Source organism: Dromiciops gliroides, chromosome 4, assembly GCF_019393635.1.
Source record: "Dromiciops gliroides isolate mDroGli1 chromosome 4, mDroGli1.pri, whole genome shotgun sequence".
NCBI lineage: Eukaryota > Metazoa > Chordata > Mammalia > Microbiotheria > Microbiotheriidae > Dromiciops > Dromiciops gliroides.
Genome location: NC_057864.1, coordinates 35,414,095 through 35,439,363, shown reverse-complemented (window position 1 = coordinate 35,439,363; position 25,269 = coordinate 35,414,095). Strand labels below are relative to the sequence as shown.

Here is a 25,269-nt window from a genome sequence, read left to right as displayed (position 1 = left end):
CTGTAACCTTTTCAATACAATAAGGGCCTTAGCCGCACCTCGCCTCAGGGTACTCAGGCCCTTTATTCTAACTCTGAGCCCCTTTCACTTTGTAAATCCCCCTGCTTCTAACTTTCCTTACTGCCACCGCCGCCGAACCCCTGTGTTTCTCTCTCACTGACCTTCTGTCTGTCTGCTCCGTCAGTCTGCCCTTCGGCCTCTCTTTTCCCTGTTCCTAGTCCTTCTCGTCTTTTCCTGCGTCCTTGTAGCCCTGTCTGACTAGAGACCGCGCTCCAGCCTTTCTAATCTCGTCAGCCGCTGCTTGACCTCTTCTCCGCCTCCTCTCATCTGTCCGAACCCCTTGCTGTCTTGTCCGCAGGCCTCCAGTCCTCCTGTCAGCCCCCGTACCTTGTCAGCCCCCTCTGAGTCTAACCCCCAGGTCTATATATACCTTTTCTTCTCTCCACTCAAATCTCAGGGCATCCTGCACCCCCACAGACCAAGCTAATCCGTCAGCTGGGGCTGGGGGGGGGGGTGGTGTTCTCGAGCAACTCGTGCCTCAGCACAGGCTATCCGGGATCTCTCGGATAGCTCCGCTCAGGTCAGAGGGAGCTGGGGAGGCTTTTTACCCCTGAGCTGTCTGACCTCTTGTACAGCCCAAGGGGCTTTTTGACTCAGCTGAAGCTGAGGAAGAGGGGCACCAGCACCTCCCACACAGAAGAGACGCTGAGGGCCTAAGGCTTTCTAATCTCAGCCTAAAGGAAGGGTCCCCAAATCAAAATAAATTTCCACAATCATTTGCATGGACATACTATCTATACTTCTATCACTTCTGAGACCATCTTCCACCACAGATCTCCTGCGTGCATGCTGGGGTTTTTAAAAAAATTCTAGCCAAAAGATGGGGTTATAAAAACCTCAAATAACAATTAATTCTTTACACTCCTTTACAGCATACCCAAAACCATTTATCTAAATTTTGCTTGAAGATCTTTTGAGGAATTCAGCCATATAAGACCAAGCCTTGAGGAACCCTAAAGGAGACCACCTTCTAAGCTGACATGTACAATAAAGTATAGTTTCCTTGAGGCCAGAGACTATCTTACTTTTGAATTTGTACCCACCATATCTGGCACCTCATAGGCATTTAGCAAATACTTGATTGATTAATGTGGCTTAGATGATTAATGATTTAAACCTGGAACATGCTCATCAAAGAAAGAATTTATTCTTTGCTTTCTGTTAATCCCCATGAAATCTGTGTCATAAAATGCTCTCTTCCCTTTCCTGTCCTGGAGAGAGAACATCCTGGCCCTTCTTCAGCAAAATCCTTCCTGTTTCAAAGAGCATGAGTCTCTAAATAGGATGTGAACCCTTGCTTCGAGGCTCCATCCCCAGCTCCTTCCTGAAGCCTTCCTTGGCCATTGAGCCCCAACCCGATTTCTTGCTTGCCCATGTAGCACTTACTATTGCAAACCCTGCCCATGGGTGCAGCTTATGCCAAATATACTTAGTGCTTTCCTTGTCCTGAACTTGAACTCACTAATTATAAAATCTTCCTTGACACCTATAATCACTATCAAAACCAGAATAATGTCATTCTCCTGAATATCTGGTGACTATCCTTCCACCCGACATAGCTTGTTATCTGTAGCTCTCCTGTCCTCTGATCCCCCACTACCTGGGACAGTATACTCTGCACCCAGAACTCCAGAGACTCTGTGCCTTTTCATGGATAAATAAATTCATTCAGTTTTGGAACTGCCCTGGGACTGAGTTGTACTGATTGGTGACTGAGTGCAGACTCACCTGATTTCACTTTCTCTCAATGATCCATCCATCCTGTATGCCCTGAATGTACCACATACATTCAAATACCTTGTGCCTCATCCCACCAGTTGTTTTCTAGTACCAGCTTTGTCAGTAGTAATGAAATCAATACTACCATTGCTTCTGGCAAGAGCTTCCATGGCTACACTCACCACTCCTATAAGACTCCCCAAACAAAGCTCCTTTCCCTGGCCACCACCTCCTTATATGTGTTGTTTCCTCCTTTTAGGATTTAAGTTCGTTATGGGTAGGCGCTGTCTTTTGTATTTATTTCTTGGTGCCAAGCATGTAATAGGTGTTGAATAAATCTTTTATTCATTCATTGATTCATTCCTGAAGTCTTAGCTGTGGCATGACTCACATGTTTTCTATTTCTATTTGATTCTTACAACTTGCTCTAAACCTTCCAATCCAAATGTGGTTACTTTTTATTTCCATTAGGCTCAATTTTTCTTTCTCCCTTTCTTACTTAACTAGCTGCCAGTCCCCACCTCCCAGTACAAGTGTGCTTCTTCTGTATAAGTTAACTTGTGGCCCAAATAATTTTTATATAAAAGTAGTTCATCTGTTCAAGGTTTTTACTATAGAGAGAGGGAGAGTGATGTTCTGTGGGCTGAGCTCTGTAAGACCTTATAAAGGGAATAGGTTTACATATTGTTGCTGGATCTGATCTCTCTCTCTCTCTCTTTTTTTTTTTTGGTGAGGCAATTGGGGTTAAGTGACTTGCCCAGGGTCACACAGCTAGTAAGTGTCAAGTGTCTGAGGCCAGATTTGAACTCAGGTCCTCCTGACTCCAGGGCCAGTGCTCTATCCACTGCACCACCTAGCTGCCCCCCATCTGATCTCTTTTGATCTTCTAATCTCATTTTGAATGCTGAGTTGAATTCTGTTCTAGTTGCTGCAACACATACAGTTTGCCTATATGCTTTTAAAAATTTTTGCCTCCCCCCCAAATAAAAAAAAAAACAAGAAAAAAAATTTTTTTAAATGTTTTGCCCATTCCTTGGTATTTTTTTTCCTTTTGAGAAAAGAGGCAGGTTCAAGGGAGCTATCTTCTCCTCGAGAACTCTGTTCAGTCCCTGGTTTCTCCAGCCTGAGGGTGGCATGGTGTCATGGAAGAGTAAAGTATGAGATAATGGCAGTGGCCATTGATTAAAAAAACAAAAACAAAACAGTAAGGAATAAGTAAGACTACTTGTACTCAAGCAAATGTCTTTCTAACAACACCATGTCAGAATCAAGATCAGCATAATGACTAATCATAGATATGGGGGGAGCAGCTAGGTGGTGCAGTGGATAGAGTGCTGGACCCCTGAGTCAAGAGGACCTGAGTTCAAATATCACCTTATTAGCTGTGTGACCATGGACAAGTCAGTTAACCCTGATTGCCTCAAACATCCAGTTTGAACATCTCCAGTTGTCCTGATATATATTTTGTCACTGGACCCAGATGGCTCTGGAGGAGAGAATGAGGTTGGTGACCTTGCACAGCTCTCCCTCACTTAAATCCCGTTCAGTGCAAGTCATGACATTATCTCCTAATGTCATGATCCTCTTCAACAAGAGACAAACAACAACAACAAAAAGTAGTCATTAGAGTAAGATTTCTTGTCTTTTACTGCTTTATTCCATATAAGGCCATCTAAGCTTTAATAAATCTTTAAAAGCCTAAACTCTTGCTGATTTTATCAGTGATTTTAGCCAGCTCCCCCGCCCACGGGGGGTGGGGCACAGATTAGAACCCACAATTTAGATTTTAAACAACACAAATGTAAGTCATGACATCACCTCCTGATGTCATGGTCCTCTTCAAGAATGAAGGACAAACAACAGCCACCAAAACCACAGTCAGAAATGTACTCTTCAGTTTTTCCAACCCCACCCTCTCTTTTCTTATTCTTAGGCTTCCAGCCCCACATCTCATTGATGTAAGACTATGCCATATGCCTCATATTTATAGACTGACGCATCAGCCTCCTGTCTCTGCATGGATATTGCTTACACACAACTCTAGTAGTTGCAGAAACACCAATTTTAAAAAAGTGAACATATAACTAAATAAGCAGTATGAGCCGGGATATCCTTTTTTTTTTATGTATAAGGTATTTTATTTTTTTCTGTTACATGTAAGGATAGTTCTCAACTTTTGTTTATACAAGCTTTACAATTTCAGACTTTTCGCCCTCCCTCCCTTCCCTCCCCCCTCCCCTAGACAGCAGGTAACCTGATATAGGTTATATCTATATATCTAAATATCTATATACATATACATATATATATACACACACACACACACACACATATATATATACACATAATAACATTAGTCCTATTTCTGCATTAATCCTGTTACAAGAAAAAAAATCAGAGCAGTAATGCAAAACCTCAAAATAGAAAAAAAAACAACAGCACCCAAAACAAAAGAAATAGTATGGTTCAATCAGCATCTATACTCCACAGTTCTTTTTTTTTTTTCTTGGATTTGGAGATCCTCTTCTATCATGAGTTCCCTGGAACTCTTCTGTACTATTGCATTGGTGAGAAGAATATAGTCCATCACAGTAGATCAACACTCAATGTTGATGATACTGTGTACAATGTTCTTCTGGTTCTGCTCATCTCACTCATCATCAGCTCACATAAGACCCTCCAGCTTTCTCTGAACTCCTCCTGCTCATCATTTCTTATAGCACAATAGTATTCCATTGTATTCATATACCACAACTTGTCCAGCCATTCCCCAACGGGATATCCTTTTTAAAGCATCTTTGCTTTTGTAAGAATTAAGTTCGTATATTCTTAATGAGATCTGAGTCTTTGAAAAATATTGCAAGGACTATCAAAATATATTCATGATTCTCTAGATCAGGTGTTATTAACCTAGGGTCTGTGAAGAGCTTATTTCTTATAAATTGTAAATTTTTTATTCATTTTAAGCTTAAGTACAAAATGAGAAAAGACACAGGAGACATGAGAGAATTCAATATAAAACAATAAATTTCCATTTTGAGAGAACCTATATAATAAATACTATACATTATTTTTTTAAAGCTACCCAGATTTTCTTTGCTTTCTTTTAGGTTTCCTTTTGTTTTCTGCTGTGTACTTTTTACTTTATGTTTTTTTTCCTCCCTCTTTTCCACCTCACCCCCACACTAAAGAAGGCTACAATGAAATGCATATATATATATATGTAGATATAGATATAGATAGATAGATATACACATATACCAATACATACACAGATACATATACACACGTACATAGATATCTGTAAACACACACGTATACATAAAACCATGCTATGCATATCTTTTCTCTTTCTCTGGAGGTGGATAGCATCTTCTTTCATAGGTCCAAATTTTTCATGTTTATTTTAAATCAACCAGCTGATCATTTCCTATACTACAGCAGTATTACAATACAATCACATCCTGTCTGAGAAATTGTCTGTGAAAGTTTTTCCCCAATTTTCTGTATTCCTTCTATTCTTGGCTACATTGGTTTTATTTATACAAGAATTTTAAATGTAATCAAAATTATCCATTTTATAACTTGCCTTATAATATAGTTTAAGGTCTGATAATGCTGATCTCTTTCCTTTACATCTTGTTCCCTAGTTTGAAATTCCTGATCTTTTGTTCTTCCAAATGAACTTTATTATTATTTTTTCTAACAGTAAAATAATTTTCAGTAATTTAGTTAGGATGGCATTGAATAAATAGATTAGGTAAAATTGTCATTTTTTTATTTTATTGGCTTTATCTACAATAAAATTTCAATTATTTAAATCTGACTTTATTTCTATAAAAAGTGTTTTATGTTTTTGTTGTTCCTGTGTCTGTTTTGGCAGGTATTCTCTTAGGTATTTTATACTACCTGGTTATTTTTAATGGTCTAAAACAATATTGAATAATGTTGGTGACACATGGTATAGTTTCCCTATTTTTCGCTTTTAATTAAATCTGTTTTAATTTTAACTTTGTCTGAGATCATGATTATTACCCCTGCTTTTTTTGCATAATAAATTCTACTCTGGCCCTTTATTTTATCTTTGTGAGTATCTGTATTTCCTGAAAGCAGCATATTGTTGAATTCAGATTTTTAACCTGCTGTTTCCATTTTGTGGGTAAATTCATCCCATTCACATTCTAAGCTATAATTACTTTTTATGTATTTCCCTCCTTCCTAATTTTCTTCACTATCATTCTCACCCTATTTACCCTTTTCCACTCCTCTAATTTAGTTCTACCCACTACCTTGCCTTCATATTTCTTAACCTATACACCCCTTTAAGAGTCTCTCCCTTATCCTCTCCCCCAACCCTATCCCTTCACCCTCTTATCTCTTCCTAAATTTAGAAGACTTTAATATCCCTCTAAATATGTATGTTGTTCCCTCTTTAACCCATTTCCAGTGAGAGTAATGTTCCAATACTACCCATCCCCCCCCACATATTTCTTCTGTATCAGTTCTTCCTTTCATGCCTCACTTTTATGAGATAATTATTCCTTTTTATCTCTCCCTACACTTTTATATTTTTAGAATAACCCCATCATACACAGCTCAGCCCAAGCCTTTCTTTGAAACTACCCGAATAATGACAGTCATAAAAGAACTGATAACATTTTCACATATAAGAAATAAACAATTTGACCTTGTTGAGTCCCTTGTAATTGGTCTTTAATGTTTACCTTATATTTCTCCTGGATCTTATATGTTGAATTTTTCATTAAGTTCTGCTGTTTTTGTAACAAATGCCTGAAAGTATTTTAGTTCATCAAATGTCCGTTTTTTTCCATTGAAGATTATACTTAACTTTTTTGGGTAAGTTAGCAGTTCATTGTAACCCCAGTTCTTTTGCTCTACAAAATAAGAGTATTCCAAGACCTTCCAGTCTTTTAATATAGTAGCTGCTAGGTCTTGTGTACTCCTTATTGTAACTCCACAATATTTAAACTGTTGTTTTTTTCCTTGTTGCTTGCAATATTTTCTTCTTAACTTGGGTGCTTTGAAACTTGGCTTTAACATTACTCTAAGTTTTCTTCCTGGAATCTCTTTCAGGTGGTGATTGTTAGATTTTTTAAAATTTATGCTTTGCCTTCTTGTTCTAGAACATCAGGGCAATTTTCCTTGATAATATTTTTTAATATTGTATCAAGATACTTTTTTATCATAATTTTCAGGTCGTCTGACTGTTCTTATATTGTGTCTCCTTGTTCTGTTCTCATTTTTTTCTGGTGAGATATTTTACATTTTCTGTTTTTTCATTCTTTTGATAGTTTTTTTATTATTTCTTGGTGTCTTATGATGTCATTAGCTTCCCCTTGCCCAATTCAAGTTTTTGAGGAATTATTTTCTTACTGGAGGGTTTTTTTTTTTAAACATAATAAACCTTTTTATTTATAGTTTTGGGTTCCAATTTTTATCCCTCCTTATCTCTCTCCCCTCCCCCTCTCTGAGGCAGAAAGCAATCAGATATCGGTTATACATGTATGATTATGTAAAACATTAACATATTAGTCATTTTGTACAAGAAAACTTGAATAAAAGAAAAAATTAAGTGAAATACTTCAGTCTGTGTTCTATCAATATCAGTTCTTTCTTTGGAGGTGAATAATATGTTTCATCAGCAGTCCTTTGGGATTGTCTTGGAACATCGTATTGTTGAGAACAGTTATTACTTGAGTTTTTGATTCTCTATTTCTAGTTGGTTTATTTTCTTTTCATAATTTTCTTGATTTTCTTGGATTGCTCTTAATTTTTTCTAATTTTTCATCCATTGCTTTTATTTGATTTTTAAAGTCCTTTTTAAGTTTTTCCAAGAACTTTTTTTGGCTTGGGACCATTTGACATTTCTCATTAAAAATGAGTGGCTTTTTTAGCTCCACTATCTTCCTCTGAATAAGAACCCAGATCTTTTCTATCAGCTATCTACGGTTGGGGTCTTTCTCCTTTGCCTACTTATTTTTGTTTTTTGTTTTTTTAGCAGGTTTTATTATACCTCCAGAGAAAGAGATGGCAAGTAGAAATATTCCCCTGAGGTGTGGGCAATGATGTCCCAAGCCTCAGGTTCTTCTTACTCATGTTTTCTGAGCTCTGTCCTGGAGCTCCACCCTTAAACCATGGCTAGGGACTCCCAGCCAAGCTGTCCTGCAAACATCCTTGCTCCCTGTGGTCCTTCCAGTGACTGCAATCTACAGCTGTCTTCTCTGTCCTGCAACTGAAACCAGGGACGCTTACCCTACAAGTGTCCACAGCCAGCAGGTTCCCTCCCCTCACTACTGCACTAACCAGGCTTGTGCTAACTCCTTCTCCCCTACAGCAGCAGCCCAGGACTACGTCAAGTCAGCACAGCTGTGCTGGACATCCCTCAGCTGTGGAAGGTCCTTCACTCTTCTGCTCAGCTTTCTGACCCCCACACTGTTGGGGAAGGCTGAGGCTACCTCCCAACCCAGCTGCCCCTAGGGTTTGTTTGTTGATTCTTCAGAGTCCACCTCGGGGTGTTGTGCACTTCACTCAGGCCAAGCCTCCACCCTTGAAGGTCGAGTCTTTCCTAGGGTCTTCTCAAGTTGTCCTAGGAGGCCGACTACTCTGCCCCAAGTCCTGTTTGTTTCTGCTACTCTACATTCACTCTGAGATGACATTCTGTCTTTTATCGTGGAGGAAATTCGGAGAGCCAGAAGTTTTCTGATCTACTCTGCCATCTTCCCAGAATTCTCTCGGTAAACTTAAAAAACATTTATAACTATTCCTTCGAAATCCTATATATTACATACATTTAAACATTGTTCTGAAAAGGGATCTATAAGACTTCACCAGATTGCCAAAGGGGACCATGACATAAAGTTTAAGAACCTCTGCTCCAGATAAATCCATATTATTGCAAACTCCATTCTTAGAATGATGATATAGATACAGTTCTTTTCAGGTATTCAGATTACATCCAGTATTCACTCTTACTCACAAATGACACAATTATTTTTCAGACCTGTAAATAAAAGTTTAACCTAACAATTGTTAATTGCCCCCCCTCAAAAAAATTCCTCATAAATATTGCATCCTGTTTGCAAATTTCCAAATTATTTATGAGGATTAGGTGTTCTGGGTTTATGTCCACCAGTCTGATTTTCCATTTTGGATACTGCTAGAAACTTACTACAGAGAACAATCAGATTTAATGTACACCACTTTTCATGTGTGGGACTTCATTTCATTATTAGTGATGGCCCATATAATAACTGTTCCAATTTGCCATCGATAACCTCATTTCCAAACAGCACAACCAATTTAATTTCCAATTCAAATGTTTCTTCCTTTTTAAAAAAATCCTTTCCCTACTAGAATTTCATGAAAGTTCCCTGATCTCCCTCCCTTGCCCACTCTTTATTGAACAAGTAAGCATTTATTCCCGCACAGAGTCAGAAGTCTGAAGTAATTGCTAACTCCCTAAATTAACCAACATTTTGCCTTTGCTAAATAAAGACACAGCATTTTCCTTAAACCAATGGACTCTTTTCTAGCACAATAATTTTAGCTTTTCCAAATCTACACAAGTCTTTTAGTGTCTATAAAATAGAACTCACATGTCATTAGGAAGATCCCTTCACCCTCAGTAACAAACTTTTCGATCACTTGACTCCAGGTCCCCTTGACTCTGGCTGACCTGCCTGATAATGTTCTTTCTTTCCCCAGAGAATATGGATAGCTTTATCACTGACTAGCTAGTAAATGAGGTAACTTTGAAGTACCTTTTCAACCTTTCTTTCAGTTTTGAGAGATTCAGAGTACCCCTAGCTTAATGAAGTGCTAGTCACCACTGACTGCCACCATTTCTTTAAGGGGATTCACCTCCTTTTCATTTCAGAGTATTTGGCCTTATAGTCCTACGTATCTTTGACTGTTGTCTTAGATTTTCTCTTGCCAACACCAGTACCTGAAATGCCCCTCTTATTCTTTTACCAACCCCTCTAAGACCCAGGTTTTTAACCTGGGCTTTGTGAACTTTTTTTAAAAAATTGATACGTATTTCTTTGTAATTGGTTTCATTTATAATCCTGTATAATTTTTATGCACTTAAAAACATTATTCTGAAAAGAGGTCCATAGGCTTCATAAGAGTATCTGCCAAAGGAGTCCATGGCACAAAAAAGGTCATACCCCCTACCAGTAAAGGCTGTCTCTCTTGGAGAATTGCTTCAGTCTGCCTTTTGTTAAATGCTGTTGCTGCAAGAGAAAAAGGAGGAGGGAACAAGGGAGGAAAAGACTGGAAATATTGGAAGGGGCTGGCTTCTGAAGGATTTGGAAAGCAATTCCTCAGTTGCTGAGGATCAACTGATTTTCCAGAGTGTTTTTTTTCCATCACAGGAAGGTGCTGCTATAAAAATCTTTGCATGTATAGGATCTTCCTCTTTGTTTGGTCTCTTCTAGGCATAGACCTAGCAGTGGTATAGCTGAGTAAAAGAGCATACTGTTCAGTAACATTTTGTATATAATTCCAATTTGCTTTCCAGAATGGTTCCATACACAGGTTCACTAACAGTATATTAATATGCCTGTTTTCCCATGGCTCCTTCGACATTTTCCTTTTTTTTCTTTCCATTTTTGTTACTCTGATGGATAGGGGTTGGAATGTCAGAATTGCTCTAATTTTCATTTCTCTAATTAGTAGTGATTTGGAGTGGGTTTTTTTTCATATGGCTATAGATAGTCTGAGTTTCATCTTTTGAGAACTGGCTATTCATATCTGAATCAGTTCCTTTGTATATCTTGGAAATGACACCTTTATCATAGAAACTCGCTACGAAGATTTTTTCCCCAGTTAATTGTTTCCCTTTTGATCTGATCTTTTATTAGATTTATGTAAGCAAAACCTTTTTAATTTTATGTAATAAAAATTATCCATTTTGTCTTTTGTGATCCTCTCAGTCTCATTTGATCATAACCATTTCTCCTGTCCATAGAGCTGATAGGTAGTTTTTTTTTCCACATTTTTCTAATTTGTTTATGATTTGACCCCTTTTTATCTAATTACTGTATCTATTTGGAGTTTAGCTTTGTATAAAGTGTAAGATGTTGGTTTAAACCTAATTTCTTTCATATAGCTGTCCAATTTTCCCAACAGTTTTTGTCAAATATTGAGCCTTTATCTCTGCAGCTAGAATCTTTGTATTTATCAAATACTGGGGTACTAGATATATTTGCTTCTATATGTCTTGTATATAATCTGTTTTACTGGCAGATTAATTATTTTTAAATAGTACTAAATAATTTTTTTTTTTTTAGTGAGGCAATTGGGGTTAAGTGACTTGCCCAGGGTCACACAGCTAGTGAGTGTGTAAAGTGTCTGAGGCCGGATTTGAACTCAGGTCCTCCTGAATCCAGGGCCGGTGCTCCATTCACTGAGCCACCTAGCTGCCCCTTGAGCCACCTAGCTGCCCCTAATAATTTTAATATTAACTGCTTTGTAGGATAATTTAAGATCTGGTGCTACTAGGCCCCCTTTGTTTCCATTAATTTTCATTATTTCTTTTGAGATTCTTGACCTTTTTTCCCCTCCATATGAATTTTGCTATTTTTTCTGGTTTTATAAAGTATTCCTTTGATAATTTCATTGGTATGACATTGAATAAGTAGATTAAAATGGTAGTATTGTAATGTTTATCATATTGACTCATGCTACCCATGACCAATTAATATTTTTCCAATTATTTAAGTCTTTATTTCTGTAAACAGTTGTTGGTAGCTGTATTTATATAGTTCTTGTGTGTATCTTGGAAGATAGACTCTCAAGTAACTTCAAATAGAATTTGTCTTTCCATCTATTCTTTCTGGGTTTATTAGTATTATATAGAAATGATGATGATTCATGTGGATTTATTTTATATTCTGCAAGTTTGCTGAACTTTTTAATTGTTTTGACTGATTTTTAGTTAACTCATAAAGGATTTTATGCATGCCATATCATGAACAAAAAGTATTAATTTTGTTTCTTTTTTACCTATGTTTATTCCCTAAATTTATTCTTCTTGTCTTGTTTCTAGTGCTTCATCAAATAGAAGTTATGATAGTGAACATCCTTGTTTTACACTGAATTTATTAGAAAGAATTCTAGTTTATTTGTTACAAATAATGTTAGGTATTTGTTTTAGATGTATGTTATTTATCATTTTAAAGAAAGATTCATTTAATATTATATATGTATATATGTATTTTTTTTCAGGGTAATGACTTTCCCAGGGTCACAAAGCTAGTGTCAAGTGTCTGAGGTCAGATTTGAACTCAGGTCCTCCTGAATCCAGGGCTGGTGCTTTATCAACTGTGCCACCTAACTGCCCCCTAATCCCATATTTTTTAGTATTTTGTCAAAAGCCTTTTCTATCCTATCGATAAAATCTTAGAATTTTTATTTATTTTGTTATTAATGTGGTTAAATATATAGTTTTCCTTAATATTAACCCCATTCTGCCTTTTTCATATAAATGCAACTGGTTATAACATATAATCTTTGATAATATATGTAGGTCACATTGCAGATCTTAAAACACTATATAAATGCTAGCTATTATTAAAGAGCATATAGTTAAGAGAAGGTTAAAAGAAAAAAGTTAAATAAGTTGAAATAAACAGGGAAAGAAGAACATACAGAAGAAAAACATAAGAGAATACAATGGGGAAAAATAAAAAATTAACTGTTACAACTGAATGTTAATGGAATCAACCCACTCATAAAATGGAAGTGATTAGATGAATGGATTTTTAAAAAATTCAGTGATATAATATTTATAAAAATACAATTGAAATATAAAGACTTATACAGAGTTGAGTTCTTGTCATTTTAATCTGCTCATATTTTATTTATTACTTTTACATCTATGTTCCTTTGAGATATTGATTTTTTTATTTTTATTGTTTTAATTCTTCTGGTTTATGTCTCAAGACCATATCTATGTCATAGACAGTATTTACTGTGATCTTTTTTTCTGATGTTTTTCTTATGTTTTACAAACAATTTATGTAATACTGGAATTAATTGTTATTTGAGTGTTTTCTTTCCATATAAATATTTTATTATTTTCCAGTTACATTTAGAGATAGTTTTCAACATTTGTTTATATAAGATTTCTAGTTTCAAATTTTTCTCCCTCCCCCCCCAAGACAGCAAGTAATCTGATATAGGTTATATATGTATAATCACATTAAACATATTTTTGCCTTAGGCATGCTGTGAAAGAATAATCAGAGCAAAAAGGAAAAACCTCAAAAAAGAAAAACAACAAAAACAATAGAAATAGTATGGTTTGATCTGCATCCATATTCCAGAGTTCTTTTTTTTTTCTGGATTTGGAGAGCATTTTGCACCACGAGTCCTTTGTAATCATCTTTAATGAAATCATAAATTGTTGCTGTAATTTATTATTTGATCCACCAGTTCTTTAGGATTGAGTTATTTTGTCTCTAATTGATTAAAAAAAAAAAAAGGAAGGGCAGCTAGGTGGCACAGTGGATAGAGCACTGGCTCTGGATTCAGGAGTACCTGAGTTCAAAACCGGCCTCAAATAATTGACACTTACTAGCTGTGTGACCCTGGGCAAGTCACTTAACCCCAATTGCCTCACCACCAATAATAATAATAATAACAACAACAACAACAACAATAACAATAATAATAAGCATTTTTATTTATAGTTTTGAGTTCCAATTTTTATCCCTCCTTCCTTCCCTCTCTTACCCCCCTCCCTGAAGCAGTAAGCAATCAGATATGGGTTATACAGGTGCAACGATGTAAAACTAAAAATATTAGTCATTTTATACAATAAAATTTGAATAAAAGAAAAAAATGAAAGAACATGAAAATTGCTTCAGTCTGTGTTCCATCAATGTCATTTCTTTCTTTGGAGGTGGATAGTACGTTTCATCAATAGTTCTTTAGGATTGTCTTGATCATTGTATTGCTGAAAATAGTTGTCATTCACAGTTCTTCATTAAACAATATTGCTGTCTCTGTGCACAATGTTCTCTTGGTTCTGCTCAGTTCATACAAGTCTTTCCAGGCCTTTCTGAAATCATCCCGCTTGTCATTTCTTATAGCACAATAATATTCCACCACCATCATATAACGTATATCCATTCCCTAGTTGATGGGCATTCCTTTGATTTCCAATTCTTAGCCATCACAAAAAGAGCTGTTATAAATACTTTTGTCCAAATATATATTTTTCTCTTTTTGGGGAATGTCTTTGGCATATAAACCTAGTAGTGGTATTGCTGTATCAAAGGGTATGCACAGTTCTATAGCCCTTTGGGCATAGTTCCAAATTGTTCTCCAGGATGGTTGGATCTTTTCACAACACTACCAACAGTGAATTAGCACCCCAGCTTTCCCACACCCACTCCAACATCTAACATTTTCCTTTTTTGCCATATTTGCCACTCTGACAGGTGTGAAGTGATACTTCAGAATTGTTTTAATTTGTATTTCTCTGATCAATAGTGATCTAGAACATTTTTCATATGATTCTAGATAGCTTTGATTTCTTTGTCTGAAAACTGCCTGTTCAGATCCTTTGACCATTTATAAGTTGGGGAATGACATGTATTTTTATAAATGTGACTCAATTCTCTATATAATTGAGAAATGAGACCTTTATCAGAGATAGTTGTCTCAAAAAAATTCTTTCCCAGTTTTCTACTTCCCTCATAATCTTGGTTACATTAGTTTTGTTTGTACAAAAACTTTATATCCTAAATTCTTCCTCTGCCCATAAATCTGACAGATAAATAATTCTATGCTCTCTTAATTTGCTTATGGTATCATCTTTTATGTGTAAATCATATACCGATTTTGACCTTATTTTAGTATATGGTGTGAGATGTTGATCCATACTTAGTTTCTGCCATACTGTTTTCCAGTTTTCCCAGCAGTTTTTTGTCAATTAATGAATTTTTGTTGCACAAGCTTAGATCTTTGGTTTTATCATATACTGGATTACTATAGTCATTTACTATAGTGTAATTTCTGCTTATTCTATTCCACTGATCCAGCTCTCTATTTCTTAGCCACTACCAGATTGTTTTGATGATTACCACTTTACAATACATTTTGAGATCTGGTACTATTAGACCACCTTCTTTCATTTTTTTTTTCATTGATTCCTGTGATATCCTTGAGCTTTTGTTTTTCCATCTGATCTTTATTATTATTTTTTCTAGGCCTATAAAATATTTTTGATAGTTCAATTATAATAGCACTAAATAAATAAATTAACTTAGGTAGGATTGTAATTTTTATTATATTGGCTCAGCCTACCCATGACCAATTTCCAATTGATTTTTAATACTCAATGCTATTTATTGGCCTTTCATTTAATATGATTTTATTGTATTGTCACCAGAAAAGATAATTGTAATATTTCTACTTTTCTACATTTTTTTTTTGCTTAGGTATCATATTCTATGACTCTTTTACTCTTTGGTTCTAGGATATCAGGATGGTTCTCCTTGCTAAATTCCTGAAGTATGTTGTCCAGGCTCCTTTTTTTAATCATAACTTTCACATAGTCCAATAATTTTTTAATTGCCTCTCTAGGATCTATTTTCCAGGTCAGTTGTTTTTCCATTGAAGTATTTCACATTTTCTTTTATTTTTATATTCTTTTGATTCTGTTTGACTGATTCCTGATGTATCATAGAGTCCTTAGCTTCCATCTGCCCAATTCTAATTTTTAAGGAATTATTTTCTTCAGTCATCCTTCCCACCTTCTTTTCCATTTGGCCAATTCTAATTTTTAAGGAGTTGTTTTTTTCAGTGGACTTTTTTTTCCAATTTGGCTAATTGTATTTTTTAAGGAATTATTTTCCTCAGCAAATTTTTTTTTCTTCTTTGTCCAAGCTATTGACCCTCTCTCATATAATTGTTCCTTTAGGCAAGCTGGTTTTGTTGTTTTCGTTGTTGTTGTTTTGAGGTTTTGATTATAGATGCTTTTGAGTTATTCTCCTTCAGGTTTCTATCTTGGTCATCCCTGGCATCATAAAAGTCCTTTTATTATTTGTTTGTTTATTTGTTTACTTATTTCTTGTTTCTGAGGCCTCAGGAGTTAATTTCTAGGACTCACTACTCCAGCAACCAAATCTAGTTAAGGATGTTCCTTTGCCCCAGCTAGGCCTTTTCCTTTACCATAGATGCCAAAGTTCTCTTCTGTGATTAGTGTTTGTTGAAGCTCTTTCCTTTAGATGAGTCAGTTAAATCTGAGGTTACCCCCTTTTGAGAAAGACCAAGTTGAACAGCTTTTTACTAGAGAGGAAGGAGGAGAGAAGAGGGACTTTTTTAAAGTCATTTCTTCCACAGCCTTTTTTTTCTTGTAAAATTAACTGTCAGCCTGACTGAAGGGTTTTTTTTTTTGTTTTGTTTTGTTTTGTTTTTTTCTTCACAATGATTTTTCCCCCTTAGTGGTAGGGTTGGCTTTTTTGTTGTTGTTTTAACCTTAATTCATAAATCTGTCAGATCCACTTTAGTCTCTCAAGGGATTTCTTCCTGGGTATAATTTGACATGTGTCCTAGATTTTGGGAAGTTAGATTTCAGAGGCTTCAGAAGATATATAGGCTTCAGGGGAAGTTAGCCCAGGAGACCTCAGCGATGCTTAAGAATGAAATTCTGAAGACACAAAAGGAAATATTTCCAGTGAGGAGGAAAAATAGTATTTGTCTGAAGCTACTGATGGAGATTGACCAACTAACTTAGATTTTGAAAAGAAATATGCAGGAGATGAAACAAGGCCCGGTAACAAATTAGAGATGTAAGAGTATGGTGCAGTCCTGTAGAAATAATCAGGAATGCCCAGAGCTGTCAGCATGCCTGAGGTTGGCACAGAAAACTAAGGGTAGCAGAAAGGGTTGGATTTTTGTTTTGGAGCAGTGTTTTGTTTTTTATAAGCTATTTTGATAGGGAAAAAAGTCTTAAAAGGGATAAGACCGTGGCTTGGGAGAATGGGATGATGATGACTGACAACATAGAGAAGAAGGAAGAGCTGCTGAGTTCTTATTTTTTTCTATTTTCTCTGCAAAGGAGTATGATCTTTAACTGGAAATGACAAAATAAAAATGGGTGTTGATACCTAAGTGTTCCTGGGTACCCTTGATGAATTCAGGATCCTTGGTCCAGATAAATTATATCTTCAGGTCTTAAAAATAGTTGTTATTGCTGAGCCTTTATCAGTGATGTCTGAAAAAAATGGAAGCATTGCCTCAAGATGAGAGAAAACATGTCCCATTTTTCAAGAAAGGGGAGAAAACAATTTGCAAACTGTAGGCTAGTGAACTTGACTTTGGTTCCTTGGCAAATTCTGTAATAGATCATTAAAGTAATGGTTGGTTAACATCCTGAAAGAGAAGTGGTATTTAAAAGAGCCAGTATGACTTCATCAAGAATAGATCATGCCAGACAAACTTCATTTATGTTTTTATGAGATAAATATACTAATTGACAAGTGAAATGAGGTGGCTCTAGATGACTTATAGATTTAGCATAGCTTTTTTTCCCCATAAAAGTATTTTCTTATTTTCCAATTACATGTATAGTTTTCAACATTTGTTTTTATAAGATTTCTAGTTTCAAATTTTTCTCCCTCCCTCCCCCCCAAGATAGCAAGTAATCTGATATAGGTTATATATGTATAATCACATTAAACACATGTCTGCATTAGTCATGCTGTGAAAGAAGAATCAGAGCAAAAAGGAAAAACCTCAAAAAAGAAAAACAACAACAAAAACAATAGAAATAGTATGGTTCAGTATGTATCTAGATTCTACAATTCTTTTTTTTTCTGGATTTGGAGAGCATTTTCCATCATGAGTCCTTTGGAGCTATCTTGGGCCATTGTATTGCGGAGAAGAATCAAGTCTATCACAGTTGATCAACACACAATGTTGTTGATACTGTGTACAATGTTCTCCTGGTTCTGCTCATCTCATTCAGCATCAGTTCATGTAAGTCCTTCCAGGTATCTCTGAAATCTGCCTGCTCATCATTTCTTACAGCACAATAGTATTCCATTACATCCACATACCACAATCTGTTTAGCCTTCCCCAGTTGATGGGCAGCCCCTCAGTTTCCAGTTCCTTGCCACCACAAAAAGAGCATTTATCATAGCTTTTGATAAAATATCTCCTACTACTGTTGTAGAGAAGATAGATAGGGATCAGAGAATATTACATTCATCTGCTTTCGAATCATGTTAAATGACCAAAGTCAAAGAGTGATTTTTAAGGGTTCAGCGTCATCACGGCTGGAGGTCTAGTGGAGTGGATCTCTGCTTGGCTTTGTGCAGTTTAACAGATTTTCAGTGATTTAAATAAAAAATAGATGGTATACTCACTTGAACATACATATGTAAATATATGGACATATGTGTATATATGCATGTACATGTGTGCATGTATGTTTATCATAGCAGAAGCAATAAATTCTGGAAGGTTGGTGTAGGAGGAGATAGTTGCTAAAATCAGGTCAAACTTAAGGTACAGAAAATGTGGTGAAGGGTGGGATTCATCATCTATTTAGCTGTTATTTGGGGGAAGCAATGTTGTGTTTTCATTTCATCCTTCCATCCTCACCACCTACTGTTTTGTATTTTTCCTCTCTTTTGTGGCTAAACTCCTCGAAAGAAGAATTTACAATCTGTTCCTCCACTTCCTTTCCTCTCACTCTCTCCTTGGCTTCTGACCTCATCATTCAACTGAAACTGCTCTCTCTCAGGTTACCTGTGATCCCTTAATTGCCAAATCCAAAGGCCTTTTCTCAGTGCTTCCTTCTTGACCTCTCTGCAGTCTTCAGTACTATCAGTCACCTTCTTTTCCTTGGTACTCTCTTCTTTCTAGGTTTCCATGGCACTGCTCTCTCCTGGTTCTTCTCCTACCTGTCTGACCACTCTCTGTCTTTGCTGTATCTTCTTCCTTCAGGACCAGCCTACTCTGTGAGTCCTCCAGAGCTCTGTCCTAGGCTTTCTCTTCTCCCTCTGCCCCATTTTACTTGATCATCTCATCAGCTTTCATGACAAGAGCTCATGAGCTTTCACGAGTTCACAGGTTCATTTATCATCTCTGTGCAGATAATTTTTAGATCTATTTATCTAGCTTCACCTTTTATGTTTCAAACTGGTATCCTATGGATACCTCAAAGTCAGCCTGTCCAAAACTGAATTATTTGTCTTTGCCCCCAAGTCTTCCCTTCTTCCTAACTTTACTGTCAAGGGTTCCACTTCCATTCACCCAGGTTTGCAGTCTAGGGGCTACCCTTAACTCCTTACTGCTCTCTCTCTCCCCAACCCCTGTATCCAATCAGCTGCTGAGTCCCTTTTATTCTGCCTTCACAAGCTCTCTCATATATAGCCCCTTTTCTCCTCTGACACTGCCACCATCCTGGTGCAGGCCCTCTTCACCTCACACCTGGTCTATTTTAGTAGCTTTCTAATTGGTCTCCTTGCCTCACATTTTCTCCCTACTCCAGTCTTTCCTCCACCCAGCTGTCAAATTGATCTTCCTAAAGCACAGGTCTGACCATGTCACTCTCCCCTGGCCCCCATTCAATAAACTCCCAATGGCTATCCATTAGCTCAAGTATCAAATGTGTATAGTTCTCTGTTTGGCTTTCAAAGCCCTCATAACCTAGCCCCTTTCTACCTTTACAGTCTTCTTATACTCTTTTACTATTTATATTTATCTATAGCTTTACTCCCTTTCATGTATTCTGAGATCCAGTCACACAGCTCTCCTTGTTGTTCCTCACACAAGACACACCATCTCCTGACTCTGGGCATTTTCTTTGGCTGTCCCACATTTCTGGAATTTTCTCCCTCCTCATCTCCACCTCCTGGCCTTCCCGACTTCCTTCAAGTGCCAGCTAAACGCTCATCTATTCTTGGAAGTCTTTCCTAATCCCACTCAGTACTAATAATCTTTTCCCTTCATTGACTGTCATGCATTTATCCTATATCTTGTTTGTATCTGGCCATTTGCAGATTGTCTCCATTAGATTCTTAGCTTCTTGGGGCCTGGCATTATTTTTTGTCTTTCTTTATATTTCTAGAACTTAGCAGAGTACCTGGTACATAGTAAGCCCTTACTACATGCTTGATCTGCTTATTGACTGTGAAATCAGAAGCATTCAAAACACTAGAAAAATTATTGATCAAGAATCATAGAAGATGATTCCCTGTAACTCCTTTTGGTTTTTTTTCTAATCTAAGAATGACAAAAATGCTGCCTTTCTTCTGATGGAAAGTGACAGACTAATCATCAGCCTTCCCAGGGTGAAGTGGACTGAAGCAGCATTGACCATGGCATCTAGGCTGCAAGAAGAATGTATAGCATTTATTGTGGCAAACTTCTCCCAGATAATACAGAGTGAGAACTTTGCTCTTCTTTTACAGGTACTGTCTTAACATATTTTTCAGTCCCCCCCTTTTTTTTTGCTGCTTGCATTATATAACATTATGAGGTAATATTTATTTAAATATAAAATAAAATAACACAGTTTTGATATATTTAATGTTACCAAATTCAAATGCCACCTTCTTTATCACCTTTCCCCACAATTGCTTATACTTATGCCTTTGAAGCTGCATGCTGTTTTGTATTTCCCTTATGGTATTTGTCATCATTTGTCTTGTATAGTAGTTAGTTGTGTTCTTGCCTCATCCCTTCTTAGTAAATTTGACAAGGTAGAAATCATGCTTTATTTATCTCTGTAGACTTCCTAGGAGAGTGTCTTTAACATAGTAAATGTTTAATAATTCTTTGTTGAATTGTGTGGTGATGGGCAGTTCTTTATGTAGAGGAAAGCCTGCCTGGAGTATCTCAATGTGACCCAATATTAAACTAGCCTACTCTGCTTTTCCAGTTGATGTGGCTCACAGATTAGCAACAAAAATGTCTGAAAACAACATGGACACAATTTGGTGGTGGTGGTAGTGGTGGTGGTGGTGGTTTTTAACTAATAATGGAATTGTTTTCTCAGCAAAATTAACTATCTGATGGGAGCCAGATCTTTATAGGGCTATTTGCCTCTAGCTTCATTAGAGGACCCAAAGAAAGGCATTCCTAAGATGATAAAATTTCCATGTAAAACAGGACCTTCTAGGCTCTAGTTAATTAGGTAGGGTTAGGTAGGGTTCTCATAACTTCGGGGCAATTTTATGGGGAAGATGGAAAAAAATTAATGAATGATTTAACTTGTGAATTACTTCATGTCACCATAGTTATGATCAGTCTCCTAATCTTATGTCAACCTTTCGAGCTTAATCTTAGCTTATGAATTGTGGGGGAAACTATCCCATTGTACATCTCATTGTATGTGAATGTCTGTATGCTTTTTTTTCCCCCGTAGTCACAAGCAATGAGTAGCACACCAGATCTCTTGGACAAAGTTCTTAAAGCAATTGAGAAAAACATCACCACTGAGAATAGCTGTTTACTTCTAATGGCTGTGGATACTCTGCTGAATGCTGAAAGTACAAAGGAAATGGTATTGATACAAATGTTATAATAAAAATATAACATTTACTCAACTCTAAAATGTTTTTAAGATCAAGAATTTCAAGGAACTACAAATGGATTTATAATGATGATTTGGAATTAGGCAATCTAAATGGTTTACTTTAAACAGTTTACAATCAGTTTTCCATTCGTTGAAATAGCAGATGTTTTAAACTACTAATAGTCAAGTTGCCCCATTGGTTATTGAGACAGTATTATATACCATTGGATAATAATATTTATCCCTATAACCAAACTGAATTTTCTGAGTATAAAATTTGTCTGAAATATCCTTGCAGATTTCAATATTTGTAATACATATTTTTTCTCTTTGGGTTGATGTCTGGTTTTAAAACTTGAGTTCTTTGGTGATTTGAGTAAAATATAAAAATTAAAATGATACTGATGCTTTATATGCATATATTAACCTATGTTAATTATTAAGTTACTGCAGGCTAGTGGTATTTTGTTCAGCAAGAGTGATAAAAATTTAATCAAATCTAATGCTGTTCCCTCGAGTATTTGACCTTGTAGTGACTTAGCCTATTATAAAACCCCATGGAAAGTACTCCTAAAGAGGTCACTGGCGATTTAAAGCAATGTTTCAGCTTTGAGAGAAGAGATCTGGTTTAATACAGCACTACACAATTGGGGTGCTGGACCATAAGCTTTCATTAGGAACGTGTAGTCTACAATCTTAAAAATCTGAGTGATGACATCATTCATCTAGCTTAAGGAGTAAGTAGATTCTGAAAGGAATAATGACTGGTTGCTATGACAATGTGGCTCTCCCCAGCCGCTGATTTGTTGCTTGAACACAGGGTTTTACGTGCAAGATCCAGGCTCTGCGTGATAAGCTGTGGCTCTTCCTGGTTCAGTCTTTTTATGCTGTTCGTCACACAGAAAGCTGGAGTCTGATGAGACCAGATGATCAGCAGAAGATCCAAGCAGGTGAGTTAACTGTGGAATTCTTTATCTTTATGATTGTTATTTTTTATCATACATTTTGAGAATTCTTAATATGTGCCAGGATTAGAGGTGGGGTGCTTCTATTCTTTAAAGTATTAAGTTGCCATTTACAACTAGTGATAGTATGTTTAGTCAGCCTTGAAACTGATGAAGCAGTTTTGGGAGAATTTCGTTTTGTTTTTCTAGAGCTTTAATTAGGCATACATGTAAAATGGAGACAAGACTCCCTTTTCCTATATACATCTGTCTGTTTCTATCTCCTGTACATTAGTAAAAATGTTCCCATGTTATTTACATAAAACATTAATACTAGATGAGTAATATGGGAAATTTTCATCTGCATAGAATAGTTTACTGAAGACACTTTTTCCTTTTTACATATGTTATTATTAAAGCTTTCTCATTTCTTACATAAAATCAATTTCATGTGAGTTGTGTTTAAATTAGGTGGATTTATTTCATAACTGATAGGTACAGCGATATTGTGTGTACTGTTGCAGAATCTCTAATGAGCAACATCATGGTCTGTGACATTTAACAGACACCACTTGACACATTAGAACTAAACTAAAAACATTTATTGTTCTGAATATTTCTTTGTTTCAGAAATGTTAAAATAAAATGTTAAGGGTGTGGAACTGAAAATGGCTTCAGGACCATCTTTGTTAAAGCAGATGGTACAGAAAACATATTGGAATGTTCAATAAGAATATTTACTTAAAAGACATTTTGGAACGTTATTTTGCTTTACATATTCTTATGAAACGAGCCATTTTATGCATTTTAACATGACATCTGCACATAATGAAAAGCATTTACTACAGTAGTTTTCATTTTTTAAATTCCTTAATTACACGTTGGGTAGATGATCTAACCCATCTACCTTTTATTACCATTAGGTGGGGTATAGTTAAATATAATCTGATGAGTGTGCAGTTTAGAGAGTTTTGTCTTTTTTTTTTGCATTTAAAAATCTGGGAGAATGTTTTCATGCTGTGCATTCTGTTACGGATTTATATAGCAGCTGGATTTCTCCACTAAAATTTCTATAGATTAAAAAAAAAAAAACATGGATCAGTCAGTGGTGTAGGTGTCATTCAAAACTCTCTCCTGATTGGTAGCAAAGTTTGGGGGGTGGTTGTGGGGGGTTTTGCTTTATTCTTTTAGAAGATTTCATGCCTCCAAGTTAAGATTCTTATAATGTTTTGCATTTTAATTATTTAAAGCTATAGGAAAATCATCCAAAACTTTGAACATTTAGATAGTAATAAAAATGGTTAATACATGGAACTTCCTGTTTTCAAATACTAATTTATGAAAATATTAGTATTGTAATAAGTATTCAATTTCATATCTGTTAAAATTTATGATGAGACCTAAGCTATGCAGAAATACTGCATTGAGTACCCCACCCCACGGCCCCCCAAAGGAAGAAACTGGATTAATCTCATGCATGTACTTCTCATGATCTCATTGAAGTACACTGATCTTTGGGAGTGATTTGTGTTAATGTCTTTATGGATGTGAATTGAAAGAGTCACTTGCTTACTAAAGGTCAATCCCTGCATTGCCATTTTCAGGATTCTGCTTTGTCCTCCAGCATAGTTTCCATAGAAAAGAGAAGATTGCTGTGTGGCTTCCTCCATACATTCAGTACACTTTTTGTTAATATAAATCATATAACTTATGCAAACTATCTTTGCGTTATCTGGATAGATTTTTAAAAAGATTTCCAAAGGAATAGACATCAACCATATTATGTTGATAATCTCATCCAGTTATTTCTATTTTCATCATATGATTAGAACTCTTATTATATGAATGGTAGCCCCAAAGTATGAAATATATTAATGTTTTGTTTATGGTAATGCAGATGTTTATTTAGATATCTTAGCCGGTATCATTAAATTGTATATACTTCTAAGAAATAAATATTAGGCTCAGGGAGCCCTGTATTTTCTTGTCAAAATCCAAACACCACTTTCCTCTAGCCTTCCCCGAAACTCAGCATATATTTATGATTCATCTGTTAACAAATAATTTTTAAAGAGCGGTATTATAAGTGTTTTTTTAAGATGCATGTATTGTTACAAGGTGTTGTCTTTGAAATTGGAAAATTAATTGAAGTTAATTACCTCAGTTTAAAATTTTTTTTAATTTAGTTTATAAATCTTTTGTATATGAGAATCAATTTTTCGTCTCACTTAAGGGTACATTCAGAGCTGATGTGAGCATAATATTGCTATTAACTTAAAAGGAAACTGGGAACCAGAGCAAGACTGTGCAGATTTTATTCTGAAGTTTGTAGGGAATTTTGAAGTGTGTTGGAATTGTTTTCAAAAACTCAGAAATATCTCCACCCCAAAATGTCCTTCCTACCTGATGTCTTCCTGCTTTCCTTTTATGAAAACAAATTGATTCCTAAAGAAATAAACCACTGTTTCTTTTACAGCTGCATTTGATAAGGGTGATGATCGAAGACTTGGCAAAAAGCCGATATTCAGTAGTTCTCAGGTAAATCCCTTCATTTTCGCATGTCAAATAGAAAAAAAATTCAAGAATAATTTCAGATTTGATTAAGTATTGAAATAATTAATGTTTCAATTCTCTTCCTTCATTGTTAATGATTCCTTTTCACTGGATTTTTGGGGGCATTTTAAGTTGACATTTTATATGGATGGTTCCAAAAACCTTAGTGCAGTTTTTAAAAGTTTTATCTTATTTAGAAAAAATGTGCTATTTTTTAGTACTTATTATCTCACTGGCATGGGTGATATAGATGGTATGATGCTTCTTCCATTTCCTTGAAAGCCCTGTTGGCAACCAAGCATATTGGAGTCGTACCAGTAATTCAAATACTTGAATTGTAGATCCAATTCAGTCTTTAAATTTCTTAATTAACCTACTTCTTATAAGATACATTTTCCATTTGTTCCTCTTTTCCCTATGCTAAAATATTT

The 25,269-nt window shown here is 35.8% G+C and overlaps 1 protein-coding gene across 1 annotated transcript in view; it reads left to right on the top strand.

Moving 5' to 3' along the window:
* BTBD8 (BTB domain containing 8) overlaps positions 1-25,269 on the top strand; it is a 121,917-nt gene that overhangs the window by 74,045 nt on the left and 22,603 nt on the right. Inside the window, exons 10-13 of the mRNA XM_044000323.1 lie at positions 20,053-20,235; positions 21,192-21,329; positions 22,162-22,291; positions 24,762-24,823. Coding sequence (XP_043856258.1) covers positions 20,053-20,235; positions 21,192-21,329; positions 22,162-22,291; positions 24,762-24,823 — 513 coding nt within the window. The remainder of the gene's footprint in view (positions 1-20,052; positions 20,236-21,191; positions 21,330-22,161; positions 22,292-24,761; positions 24,824-25,269) is intronic.